We start from the raw sequence: 11,860 nt of genomic DNA, 5'->3' as shown, positions 1-11,860 counted from the left end.
GGCTCTGCGTTATAATAGAGCAATGAAGGGCTTGTCTGCCTTTCAGAGGTTGGGAGCGAGCTGCTCTCTGACACGGCAGGGTTTTAACCAGCTTTGGACTGCGACCCGGGCCTGCCCCCGGCCACTGGGGGGGTGGGGGCCACGTGGGCCACAGAGGCCCCTAATCCGGAGGGGCCCATGAGACTCAAGGGCCCCGCGCTTTCCCACACCCCCCGCCTCTGCGCGTCCACCCTGCTCCTCTTTCCGCTGGGGAAACTGAGGCCTCGGAGGCTGGGGCTGGTCAAGCCTAGGGTCTGAGCTCTCCCACTCAGAGACCAGAGCACCCTCCGTTTAGGAACATGGGGCCTGCTCTGGCCCACAAAGCCTGGGGTCCCCAAGTCTGGCCTGGGAACTTGGTGGGACCGCTGCTCAGGTGTGATCCCACCCCCGCCATGAAGGGCGGGAGCTGCGGACACCAAGGGATGGCCTGCCCTCCCCCAGTCAGGCTGCAGGGTAGTGCCTGGTTTGGACGAGCTGAGAAGGGGAGGGTGCGGAGGCTGGAGTCACCACCCCCACTGTCCAGGGCAGAGCCAGCTCATCCCAGGCCCCCAGGAGTAAGGACGGAGGCCAAACTCAGAGCTGGAAGCTGTCCCTTCCGCAGAAGGGTTTCAGCCCCCTGGAGCACAGAATCTGACGGAGCTGGCAGGTCTGTGACCTGACCCCCAGCATTCCATGTATGAGGCCCAGCCTGGCCCACCTCGTGGGTACTCACAGGCAGTCCTTCCCTGCTCAGAGCCCCTACTCCCTGGGACCCCGCCACCATGGAAGGAGAGGTGTGTGTACAGACAAGGGTGTGCGCAGAGCCTCGAGCCCCTGACTTGGTGACCCTGATTCAGTACGCCGGCGTCTGCTCAGCGGAGAATCCCAGGCAACTCCAAGCCGTCAGTCCCAGCAATGAGGGCTCCTTCTGTGCCAGGCCAAGCGGGGGGGGGGGGGTCTCCTCTCTGCGGTGCCGCACTCGGCCACCCTGGGTCATCTCCCACGACCGGGAACCAGTGCCTCCATCAGGTGGTCTTGGCGGGAAAAGCCCACCGCACAGAGGTAAGTGCAGCCCATGTTCAACATAAAGCGAAGGGCAGAGCCCAGCCTGAGCTTCGACTTGCCCCCCACACCGACCCCCCAGTGTCCCTGGGGAACACACTCAGAGAGCAACCTCCCAGGCTCCCGCCGCCCTGCGCGCTACCGAAATGCACAGGAGACCCTCTGCAGAAGCACAAGTGTCTGTGTGGGCGGGACACTGCGGGAGGCAGGCACAGAACCAGGGGGGCACGGGTGCATCACAAAAGACAGGGTACTGCCCCGCCCGACAGTGCAAGAGACAAGCTGTTGATAGGGCCTTCCCCTACCCGTCCCCCAGGGCCAAGGTTCACCTGTTCCCGACCAGGGGGCTCAGAGCAGCCCTCAGCCCGGCGTGAACCTTCTTCTCAAGGGCCTCTAACACCTGGGCAGCAGGACGCCGCTGCGAAGGAGTGACCCAGCTGGGACACCTGAGCTGTGTCTACACACTGACCAGCCAAGGAGAGGGGGCCAAGCTGAGGGGCCAGGGAGCCAGGGCCAGGCCCTTTATTCCCGGAGCCCGGCGCACACACTGGGATGAGCACACACAGGCGGGGGAACCCCTGCCAGCCGGACTTGGAGACGCTGGTCCCTATTTCAACGCCCCCCCCGCCCCCGCCAAGCCCAGATCCCCCCATTCTCGTTGCCTGGCAAAGTGTCTGCCGTTGCTTATCTGGAACACACCCGCTATCCCTCCAAGGACTGCTCGGGCCTCTCCTCCTCCAGGAAGACCTTCCGGGACACCCCTATCTCCCCCTCCATTCCCGAAATCCATGGCTCTTTCAAGAAGCATCAGTGCCTCCGCCCTCCGCACGATGCCGAGCCCAAGTGTGCCCTCTTAGAAACCACAGGAGGGTCTGACGCTCACTCCAGAGAATCCGGGAAACAGAGGCATAATGGAAACCAACCCCTGTGTGTGTCACACAAACTAAGCAGTGTGTGTGTCCCAAAGCGCCGGCATCGGCGAGCTTTTCCTTGACTTCTCTGCCAAGGTCAAGTGGGCGTCCATCCGGAGTGTTGGCCTGTCTTAGATGTACGCCTCACAACATTATCCCCTACCTGTGAGGGTTTCCTGCCCCCCCGCCCCTGGGTGGAGGCTGGGCCTCAGGACCTCTTAGCCCCGTGGGCCCAGGGTGTCTGCGCCCCTGCAAGGGGAGGAAGCCCCACAGTGCGGAGGGGCAGGGAGGGAGGAGCAAGCGCCCGTCTCTGTGTCCAGTTCTTCGGTATGGGACAGGGGTGCAGGGAGCTAAGGCCACGGGGACTAGGGCTCCTCCTGGCCAGGAGGTGGCCACTGCCTCCAGGGTACCCCCAAGCGGAGTGGGGTACACAGCCACCAGCTCCCACAATGCACCTTCGTGGCAACAAAGGTGGTGCCTGTATCTTGCCTGTAGGCCCGGGCACCAGTGGGAAGAACCCAGTGGCACCCAGCTCCCGGAGGGCGGGCACAGGGCGGTGGGGGGGGTCCTCACGGCATTCCCCGGCCCTCCAGCCACTTTCTTAACCAACTTCCAGAAGGCCGTGCAAATGGGGTACGTGGAGAAGGGCTGAGCCCAGGAAAGCCACACGGCAACCTCAGACTCAGAAACCTCGGACACGGTGCCTGTGGACACACGGCACTCTCAGACACGGCGCAGCACCCACCAGCGTTCATTCTGGAGCCGTTGGGAGACTTCGCTCACGGTCTGTCTCCAGGCCTGGCCCATGGGGAAGGCGCAGGCTCCAGGGCCAGTGCAGGCCTCTCCACGTTGCAGGGAAGCCTCACGCCTAACCTCCAACCCCCGATGATCAGGGTCAGATTATCAGGGTCACCCCGTAGGCCGGGCGGCGCGGGCGGGAGCTGGGCGCTACCCTAAGGTGCCTCTCCCGTGGGGCCGCGCGTTCCCTGGGCTCCCATGGAGCAAACAGTCGACCTCCTTTAAAAAATCTCTGTGGGGGGGCGCCTGGGTGGCTCAGTGGGTTAAAGCCTCTGCCTTCAGCTCAGGTCCTGATCCCAGGGTCCTGGGATCGAGCCCCGCATTGGGCTTTTTGCTTAGCGGGAAGCCTGCTTCCTCCTCTCTCTCTCTCTGTCTGCCTCTCTGTCTAATTGTGATCTCTATCTGTCAAATAAATAAATAAAATCTTAAAAAAAAAATCTCTGTGGGGCGTCTGGGTGCCTCAGTGGGTTAAATAAAGCCTCTGCCTTTGGCTCAGGTCATGATCTCAGGGTCCTGGGATCGAGCCCCACATCGGGCTCTCTCCTCAGCAGGGAACCTGCTTCCGCCTCTCTCTGCCTGCTTCTCTGCCTAATAAAAAATTTTTTTAAAGATTTTATTTATTTATTTGACAGACAGAGATCACAAGTAGGCAGAGAGGCAGGCAGAGAGAGAGGAGGAAGCAGGCTCCCCGCTGAGCAGAGAGCCCGATGCGGGACTCGATCCCAGGACCCTGAGATCATGACCTGAGCCCAAGGCAGAGGCTCAACCCACTGAGCCACCCAGGCGCCCCTGCCTAATAAAATTTAAAAAATAAAATTTAAAAACATCTCTGTGGATCGTGAAACGGGCCTCACGTGAAATGCGCGGCTGTTCCGCTAAGGGCACGGCTCGGGGCGTGAAGCACAGCCCACTGTCGCGCGCCCGTCCCCACCGTCCGTCTCCAGGACGTTCCATCTTCCAGACTGACGTCTGTCCCAGGAAACGCTAGCCCCCGACCTGTGGCACCCACCCCGCCACTCTCTGACTCCGCGGATCTGACTCCCGCGGGGCCTGTGCTGCGGGGAGCGCTGGTCTCTCTGAGCTCGAAGTCCTTGAGCTCCGGCCCTGCCCCTTCCTCTCTCAGGCTGGGTAACAGTCCGTCACGCGGAGGGACCCGGTGCTGCTCCTCCTCGGTCCACCCGCGGCCCCCCGGGGCTGCTCCCACCGCTGGGCCCTCGTGAGCGCGGCTGCCGGGGTCCTGGGGTGCACAGCGCTCAGCCCCTGCACCCAGGTCTTCGGGGCGCATGCGCAGAAGACGAGCTTCTGGACCACGTGGTGGCTCCCGGCTGGATTTCTGGGGAACCCCACGCCGCTCCCTCCCACGGCGGCTGCCCCATTTCACTTTCTCCGCTAGCGCTCTCCTCCTCCAGCCTCCAGCCTCGGGAGCTAATGCCCCTGGAGCCCTCACCCCCTGCAAGCCGCCTGCTTTGCAGTCCCCCGGGGGTTGGGGTGTCATTCACAAAGGAGTTATGGTCCCAGATTCCTGAATTCTAGCATAATCAGCCCAACTAGGGGAGCCCCCCACATCCACAGCCAGGCATCTTCCCTCAGTGCTGAGGCTCACCCCAGACTTACTGAGGTCTCCAGGGTGGGGGGCAGGACAAACCTCCCTCCCCCTCAAAGTCCCAGCTGGAGAAAGGAGCCCCTCCCCAGCTGCTGGGGGCAGCCCAGTCGGAAGATCTGACCAGCCCCTGCATTCCCCGGTGCTTCTGCTCCAAGCCCACCAGCGGGGAGGGAGCCTCAGCCCTCCCCCCACCGCCCATTCGCATCCCCCTCCCCCAGGCCTGGTGGGCCAGCCCCCTCCGGGTGGTGTGAGCCAGGAGCCCAAGGAGTTTCCCACACTTTGGCCCCATTCATAGTGTTAAACGGCCCACAAAGGCCAGGCGTGTGCCTTGGAGGGCTCAGAGCTGCCATCTGGCCCGCACACAGGGAGGGAGCCAGGCTCTATCCGGCCTCGCTGGGATTGAACACCGTTCGTCTCATATCTCCCACAACTGAAAAATGAACCAAAGCTGCTCCAGCTCAGGGGGAGGAGGGAAGAAGGAGGCGGCCCACTCACCACCCTCACTTCGGGCAGGCCACCCGGGCCCACTGCGGGTGGGTGGGCAGCTGGAGGGCTGGTGGGAGCTGGACCACATCTCCTGCACGTGTCTCACTTGGACCAAGAGCCAGCTTGGGGAATGGGGGTGAGGGCAGGACACAAGCCCTAGCCAAATGCCCCTCTGACGCAGATAGAAGTGAGGCAGGGAGAGGGACGGGCTGGCCTGAGGACTTCCCTCACTCGTGGTCAGGGCCCTGGGACCCCCGTGTCTAGCAGCCAGACGCTTAGGGCACACGTGGACTTGGGCTCGTATCTCGCCAGCTGTGTCTAGCCAGCTGTGGCCAGGGCCGGAGTGGGTTTGGGGCTTGCTCCCTGCCCCTGCATTCCCCAAGCCCTTCGCTAAGCAATTTCTTGGTGCTGAGTCCCTAGCTTTGAGGGTGTGGCCAACGGAGACACAGGTGACAAAGCCACCCTCTCCCTCCCACTCCAACCCACCCCTAGGGAGTCCATAAACAAGCAAGGGACACACCAAAACATGCCCACTGCCCAGCATGAGTCCCATTTGGGCTGAGAAATGGCCCCAGGGAGCGTCCTGGGTCTCGCGCTCCGCCCGCAGGACCTGCCCGCCCGCACCTAGGCTGTGGTCAGCGCCCAAGGCTGCGCGGCAGAGCCTGTGGCTTCCGCATGCCCATCCCCAGCTTCCTCAGCTGTCCCCTGCCCTTTTGCATCAAACTAGAGCCACACATCTGTAGTAGGGCCCCATCTGCTCAGAGAGGAGCCCCGGCCCAGGGTCTCCCGCCTCCCACAGCCAGCCCAGGGCCTGGGCCCCCTTCAAGAGGAGGCTGTTAGGAGGGAGGAGGAGGAGAAGGTACCAGAGGGGTGAACAGGGGCTCCCTATGCTCCCCCTTCAAAGTTACCTGAAGGTTCCCCTCTGGAAGCTCCCCAGCCTAACACACCCCAGTGGGTGACCAGCTGGCCCACAGGGCAGCCCTGAGCTGGCTCCCAGCCACTCCTGTCGCGACACCATCCTGCCTGCTTCCCGCCTCGCCCATTGCTGGGAAACCAAAGGCTCCTTGTATGGGGGGGGGGGGGGGTAAGGGGGGGGGGGGGGGGGTTTCTGGAGCAGGTCCACCAAACAAGCCAGTCATAGCTGTGGGTCCCTGCCAAGACCCCGGCGGAGGGGGGAGATCTGACTGGACCCTTGTTAAAGCCCTTCAATTTCCAGCCACACCTGGACCTGTTCCTGGATTCAAACTCTGGCTGATGTGCCCTGATGCCACCTGCCGGTTCCCAGGACAGAGGTTCCGCCTGCCCATTGAACCTGACTGGGTCCTGCCCTGCGTCCGGGAGGAAGCCCCGGCTCTGCCACCCCAGTCCCTGCAGGACTCCAGAGAATCAGAGCAAGATGACTGCTCTGGGCAGAGGGGGTGCTCCTGGACAACCAGGGTAGGGCTGGCAGTCCCCAAAGCAGCTGGGGGACCTGGGCTTGGCTGGCCAGGCACCAGAATTACCAGTTTTCCCAGGGAGGCCCTAGGGGGCTGTCTGAGCTCATGAAGCATCCGTGTGGGCTCCAGGCCTGTCCTGCTCTGACCCCCATGCCTACCACCTGGCACCCTTCCTCCCCACCCGCTGGCAGAATGCCCAAGGAAAGCAAACCCCACACATCCCCACCAGGCTGGGCAGCAGCCAGCGGGCAGCAGAGGCCTCCCCCACCCCCGGTCTTGTATGTGTGGTGACCACACACGTGTGTCAAGCACACCCCTGGGGCCCTGGGCTCTCCTGCGCTCTGCGGACTCTGTGCTCGTACCTCCTGCCCCACGGGGCAGGGTGAGGCCCTGAGGAGCACCGGCTGGTGCAGGACACCCCAGATGCCACTGCCTGACAGGCTGCTCCCCGGAAGACGGGGTGCAGCAGATCCTGGGGGGAGCGCCTCGGCACCAGACTCCATGCTGGGCACTTCAGGCCCTCTGCTACCCTAGTCTTCCCCAGGCTAAGCCAGGGAAGGTTTTCCAGCCCTGAAGAAGTCAGGTGACAGCCTGCGACTTATCACCTCCGCCAGCAGGTCTGATTCCAAAAGCGTGGGTCCCCCTTCCCCCTTCCACCTGCGCACGGGAAGACTGTAGCCTCCTCCATTCCACCCGCCCTGGCGTGGGCGTGGGGTGTGCAGCAGGTCCCCATCAGGGAGGCTCCCTAGCCTCTGGAAGCCCCCCACTCATTCACTGGAAAGCTTTTCCCCGCCTAGCCTCTGCCAGCCAGCGGCGGGAGACCCCGGGAGAGGCGAAGGGGAGGGGAGAGAGGGGCCCGGGAGGGGCACCACTCTTTCCTGCTCCCCACCCCCACCCCCGCCCCCTATCCCCAGGCCTGGGAAAAGACAGCATATTGAGGCGCGGGGCTCCCAGCATCAGGCCCCGGGATGCTAATGAGGGCGAGCGCGTTCCCACAGCCCGGACATTGTGCGGAGCGGCCCACCTGCTCCTCGGGGAGCGCCCATTGTGCCCGCGCCAATTCACAGGCAATTTAGCGTGCGCTAATGGGCCGGCGCCTTTGTGCGGCCCGCCCGGCCATTGGCCGCCGAGTGTGGGAACGGCCGCGGCGCCCGGGCCCCAGGCGCCTGCCCGCCGCCGCGCCTATATAGGGCCCGCCGGCCCGCCGGCCGCCACTGCCTGCTCGCCCGCCGCCTCTCCGCGCCAGGCATGGCCCCCAGCACCGTGGCCGTGGAGCTGCTCAGCCCCAAAGAGAAAAACCGCGTAAGTGAGCCGCCGCCCGCCCCGCGCCCCGCGCCCCGCGCCCCGCGCCCCGCCGCCGGCTGACGCGCGTGTCCCCCGCAGCTCCGCAAGCCCGTGGTGGAGAAGATGCGCCGCGACCGCATCAACAGCAGCATCGAGCAGCTGAAGCTGCTGCTGGAGCAGGAGTTCGCGCGCCACCAGCCCAACTCCAAGCTGGAGAAGGCCGACATCCTGGAGATGGCCGTCAGCTACCTGAAGCACAGCAAAGGTGAGCCGCGCCCCCCGCCGCGCCCCCCGCCCCGCCCCCCCCCGCGCCCCGCCCCCAGTCACCGCCGCCCCGTCTCGCCGCAGCCTTCGCCGCCGCCGCCGCCGCCGGCCCCAAGAGCCTGCACCAGGACTACAGCGAGGGCTACTCCTGGTGCCTGCAGGAGGCCGTGCAGTTCCTGACGCTGCACGCGGCCAGCGACACGCAGATGAAGCTGCTCTACCACTTCCAGCGACCCCCCGCCGCGCCCACGGTGCCCACTAAGGAACCCAAGGCCGCGGGCACCGCGCCCCCGCCCGTGCTCACCCCCGCCAAGGCCACCGCCGTCGCAGCACGCCAGCCCACCTGCGGCCTCTGGCGGCCCTGGTGACCCTGCCAGCCTGGCGGGTGGCCACCCCCGAGGACCGGAGGGCCGGCCAGCCTGCTCCTCTGGCCATCCATCTGTCCCTCCTGGGGCTTGGACAGACCCCCTTCTCCGGAAGGCTCTCTCTCCAGGCTGGCGGGCCAGCAGGAGGGTCATTCTCAAGAGAATGTGCTTGCAGAGTCCTTGTCACTTAGGACAATCAGGGCCCACCTTCTGCCAAGTGTCTGACTCCATGGGGTTGTTCTGTGTTTGCATTTCAGCAAGTGACTTCTGGGAAGTCCCCACCGCCTGGGGTTCTATGATATTTGTAAGTGTCAGGGGCTCGGTCAGCCGGTGCCTCCATGTGTAGAAGACTTTCTTCAGGGCCTGCAGCGTCCAGGCCAGGGGGCCTGGCGGGCGGGCCGTGCCGTGGGCACATTTGCCTTTTGTGAAGGCGGAACTCAAGGTGTATCCTCATAGGAACGAGCGTCAGCCTGGACGGGCACGGAAGGGCCACGCGAAGCCGCGGCCACAAGGCCCCCGTTCACACTCGGTTGTCTAGCAGGGGCTCAGAGTGGGCTTTGGGGGGAGGGCGAGGGTCTCCACCATGATCCTCAAAGGGTCCCTGTGTGTGGGTGGGTGCGTGTGGGCAGGATCTGAATTCAGAATTTGAACCCTCGGTCCCCGTGGGAGCCCACGGGCTGGCTCTGCAGATTTCCAATAAAACCTGACCAAGCAGCCCTCGGGTCTGTCTCTTGTGCTGTACATGGGTTCTTGGCAGCCACGGTGGTGGGGGCGGTCTGCAGGGGTGGAGGAGGCCACGCACCATCATGATCCCCAGCTGTGGGGGGAGGTGTCTCTGCCAGTGGCCCTCTGGACAAGGCAGAAGTGCTGGTCCCGGCTGAGGGAAGGCAGGAATGAAGACAGGAGGTGAGCAAGCAGGGGGGAGGCAGGCCGGGAGAAGAGCAGGCCCCATGGAACCCAGAGCCCATGGACAGCCGGAAGGGATGCTGGAGCTTCCTTCACGGCCCCTCGCTGGCTCCCTGCAGGTGGGGGACAGGGCAGGGGGGCGCTAGTGACAGCTACGGGACTTTCCAGCTCCATTTGGCTGAAGGCGATGCAGAGACCCTGGCCTGCAGGGGGCCCTCCCCGCAGCAGAGGGGTTCAGCTGGGCCACACTGCAGGAGACGGTGTTCGCCTCCACCCTGGCCTTCCAGCACGGCCAGCGGCCCCTGCCCCCGGAAGAGCTCCTGGGAGCAGCCGCTTGGCTAGTCCACGGGTGGCTCTCCCGCCCTCCCTGCAGGCCGAATGCTCACCAGGGCTGCAAGAGGCAGGGCTGGTGACAAAGTCACCAAGGACAATCCCTCGCCTCAAAAAGGGCACCTATTTTTAGGCAGGGTACTGGACACCGGTGGAGTCCGCAGGAGCCTAAAAGGATGCAGGCTCCCCAAGGGACAAACCCACCCAGGTTGGGGGGAGAGGAAGGAGCTGGACATGGGGCCAAGTCTTTCACACGTCATTGGGGCCGTGGGGCCCAGACCTGGCCATCCTTCCTCTTCAGCATGCCTCACCCCACTGCCCTCTGGAGTCCTTCTGGCCACTCGGAGCAGAATCCAAGGCACCCTCTCCAGGCCAGCCCATCGCCTGCCCCACACCTTTCCCCTGCATCCCACAGGCGTCCTGCATGTGAGCAGGCGTGTCAATGAATGGGGAGTGGGGTGTGCCCCCTGGCCAGGCCCACACACCCCCACCCGTGGCCCAGGGTCCTCGAAGCTCCAGGCCTGCGTCCTCTGGGACCAGGCCCTCTGCACTCTTCCCCTCCAGGCGCCCCCACCAGCCCCCTCAACCCCTTCGAAGATATTCGCAAGGCCGCTTCTCCCAGGCTGAAGTCCATGGCCCCTTCCCCCCCACCCCCCCCAACCCGAGCTCCCAGTTCCTGCGGCCCCACAGGCCTATACTCCAAAGGCCTTGCCAGGCGGCTGGAGACAGGTTCAACAGAGGCTGAGGTCCAGAGACACAAAGTAACCAGCCCAGAGTCACCTGGGAGTCCGTTGCCAAAGCCACCTTAGGGACCCTCTGTCTGCCACCAACACTGTCTTCTTTCTTCTTTCCTAAAGCGCCTAGTGCCCCTGAGGGAGACGCATCCCTCAAGGGTCTCCCAGCCATCAGAGGCTTCCCAAGGACGGGCCCTGAAACCCGTCCCGATCACAATCTGTACCCGCACTCCAGCTTCAGGAACCATTTCAGCTAGTTCTCTGCAAATGCCTGTAGACTCTCCGCTTTGCCAAAAGGCAGCCTCCTCCAGGCAGGCTGCCGTGCTTTCTGCTGCATTCTCTGCAGACCTCACCATCAGAGTGAGTGTCCTCCCCACCTGCAGGCAGGTGCACCATCCACCCTGCACTGGTGGCGCCTGGACAACAGGGTCCCCAACACCCCCATTTCCATGGGGCTCTCGCAGCCCACAATCCTTCGCTCCTAGAGAGCCGGGCTGGTGGGTCACACGCGCCTTGATGACAGCGGTACTCATGGACAGAGGCAGGTCTTTGGAGCCCCAGGGCCCTCCTCTGCACTAGCTCACAGCACTGAACGTCAGCATCTGGCCAGCTCGCTGAAAGGGCAACAAAGACAACAGTCCAGACGTTTTGTGCTGGGCCAGCGGCCTTGGGGACTCTGGCTCAGGAGAACCCAGTGGCCCTCCAGCCGCGGGGACCACAGGGGCGGGCGGGGAGGGGCAGGCCCGGACGTCTCATTAGCATAACATATGCGCGGAGGGCGTTTAGCAGTCAAATATATGCGCATATATCTCCATAGATGATTAGGTTGGCCGGGCACATTCAAAATGGCGGAGTGTGGAGCGAGCGGCAGCGGGAGCAGCGGGGACAGCCTGGACAAGAGCATCACGCTGCCCCCCGACGAGATCTTCCGCAACCTGGAGAACGCCAAGCGCTTCGCCATTGACATTGGTAGCCGCGGGCGGGCGCCGGGAGTCGGGCGGCGCGCAGCGGGCGTGGGCGCCGGTGGCGGAGCCGGCGGGCCGGGGGCGGTGGCAAGGACGAAGGGCGGGGCGCGGGCCGCCGGCGCGCACAGCCTGTCGGACCTTGTAGTCCGCGGCCCGCCGGCGCCCGCGCTCGCCGTGGCGGCCGGACTACCACTCCCGGCAGGCGCTGCGCGGCCGCAGCGGGGCACGCCGGGGGTCGTAGTCCGGTGCAGAGAGGCGGGCGGCCCCGCAGCCCCGCGGTGGTCCATCTCCGTAGGGTCGGGCGCCGGGCGGGGCCTGTGCGGGCCGCGAGAGGGGCCCGGGGCCCGCCGTCTAGGGCCGCGCCGAGGGTGGACGGCGGCCAGGCTCGGGCCGCTGGAGTCCTCTGAGGGCTGCCCGCCCGGGCCCAGCCCGAGCCCTCCCGCGGCCGCCTCAGCTCCCGGACGGCTGACATTTGGCGGGAGTTCGGAGGACCTGGACGTGGACCCGGGGGCCCTGGCTGGCGGCCTTCAGAAGCCTCCTCGTGCCGCGCGGCCCGCGGCGGTGCCCCAGGGCCCCGCCCAGCCCCCGCCCCACCTTGCTGCGCCGGCCAGCCCCAGCCCCAGCCCCAGCCCCTGCCCCAGCCCCAGCCCCAGCCCCAGCCCCTGCCCCTGCCCCTGCCCCAGCCCCAGCCCCAGCCC

General features: G+C 65.2%; 2 protein-coding genes across 3 annotated transcripts in view; both read left to right on the top strand.

Moving 5' to 3' along the window:
• The first annotated feature begins 7,538 nt into the window (after positions 1-7,538).
• On the top strand, positions 7,539-8,910 carry HES5 (hes family bHLH transcription factor 5). Its single transcript, XM_059375685.1, has 3 exons — positions 7,539-7,616; positions 7,698-7,863; positions 7,947-8,910. The coding sequence occupies exons 1-3, from the start codon at positions 7,563-7,565 to the stop codon at positions 8,228-8,230; spliced, it is 504 nt and encodes a 167-aa protein (XP_059231668.1). The 5' UTR covers positions 7,539-7,562; the 3' UTR covers positions 8,231-8,910.
• A 2,091-nt stretch (positions 8,911-11,001) lies between these two features.
• The window catches only part of PANK4 (pantothenate kinase 4 (inactive)), a 15,073-nt gene continuing 14,214 nt past the window's right edge, over positions 11,002-11,860 (top strand). The window contains exon 1 of one of the 2 annotated variants that reach the window (XR_009399727.1): positions 11,002-11,166. Coding sequence is in view for 1 of the 2 variants with exons in the window: in XM_059376919.1 (XP_059232902.1) it covers positions 11,043-11,166 (124 nt within the window). In the remaining variant the exon portion in view is untranslated. The remainder of the gene's footprint in view (positions 11,167-11,860) is intronic. The other variant, XM_059376919.1, reaches the window with a different exon arrangement.

Source organism: Mustela nigripes, chromosome 14 (genome assembly GCF_022355385.1).
Source record: "Mustela nigripes isolate SB6536 chromosome 14, MUSNIG.SB6536, whole genome shotgun sequence".
Lineage (NCBI taxonomy): Eukaryota > Metazoa > Chordata > Mammalia > Carnivora > Mustelidae > Mustela > Mustela nigripes.
This window is presented reverse-complemented; position numbering and strand designations above follow the sequence as displayed.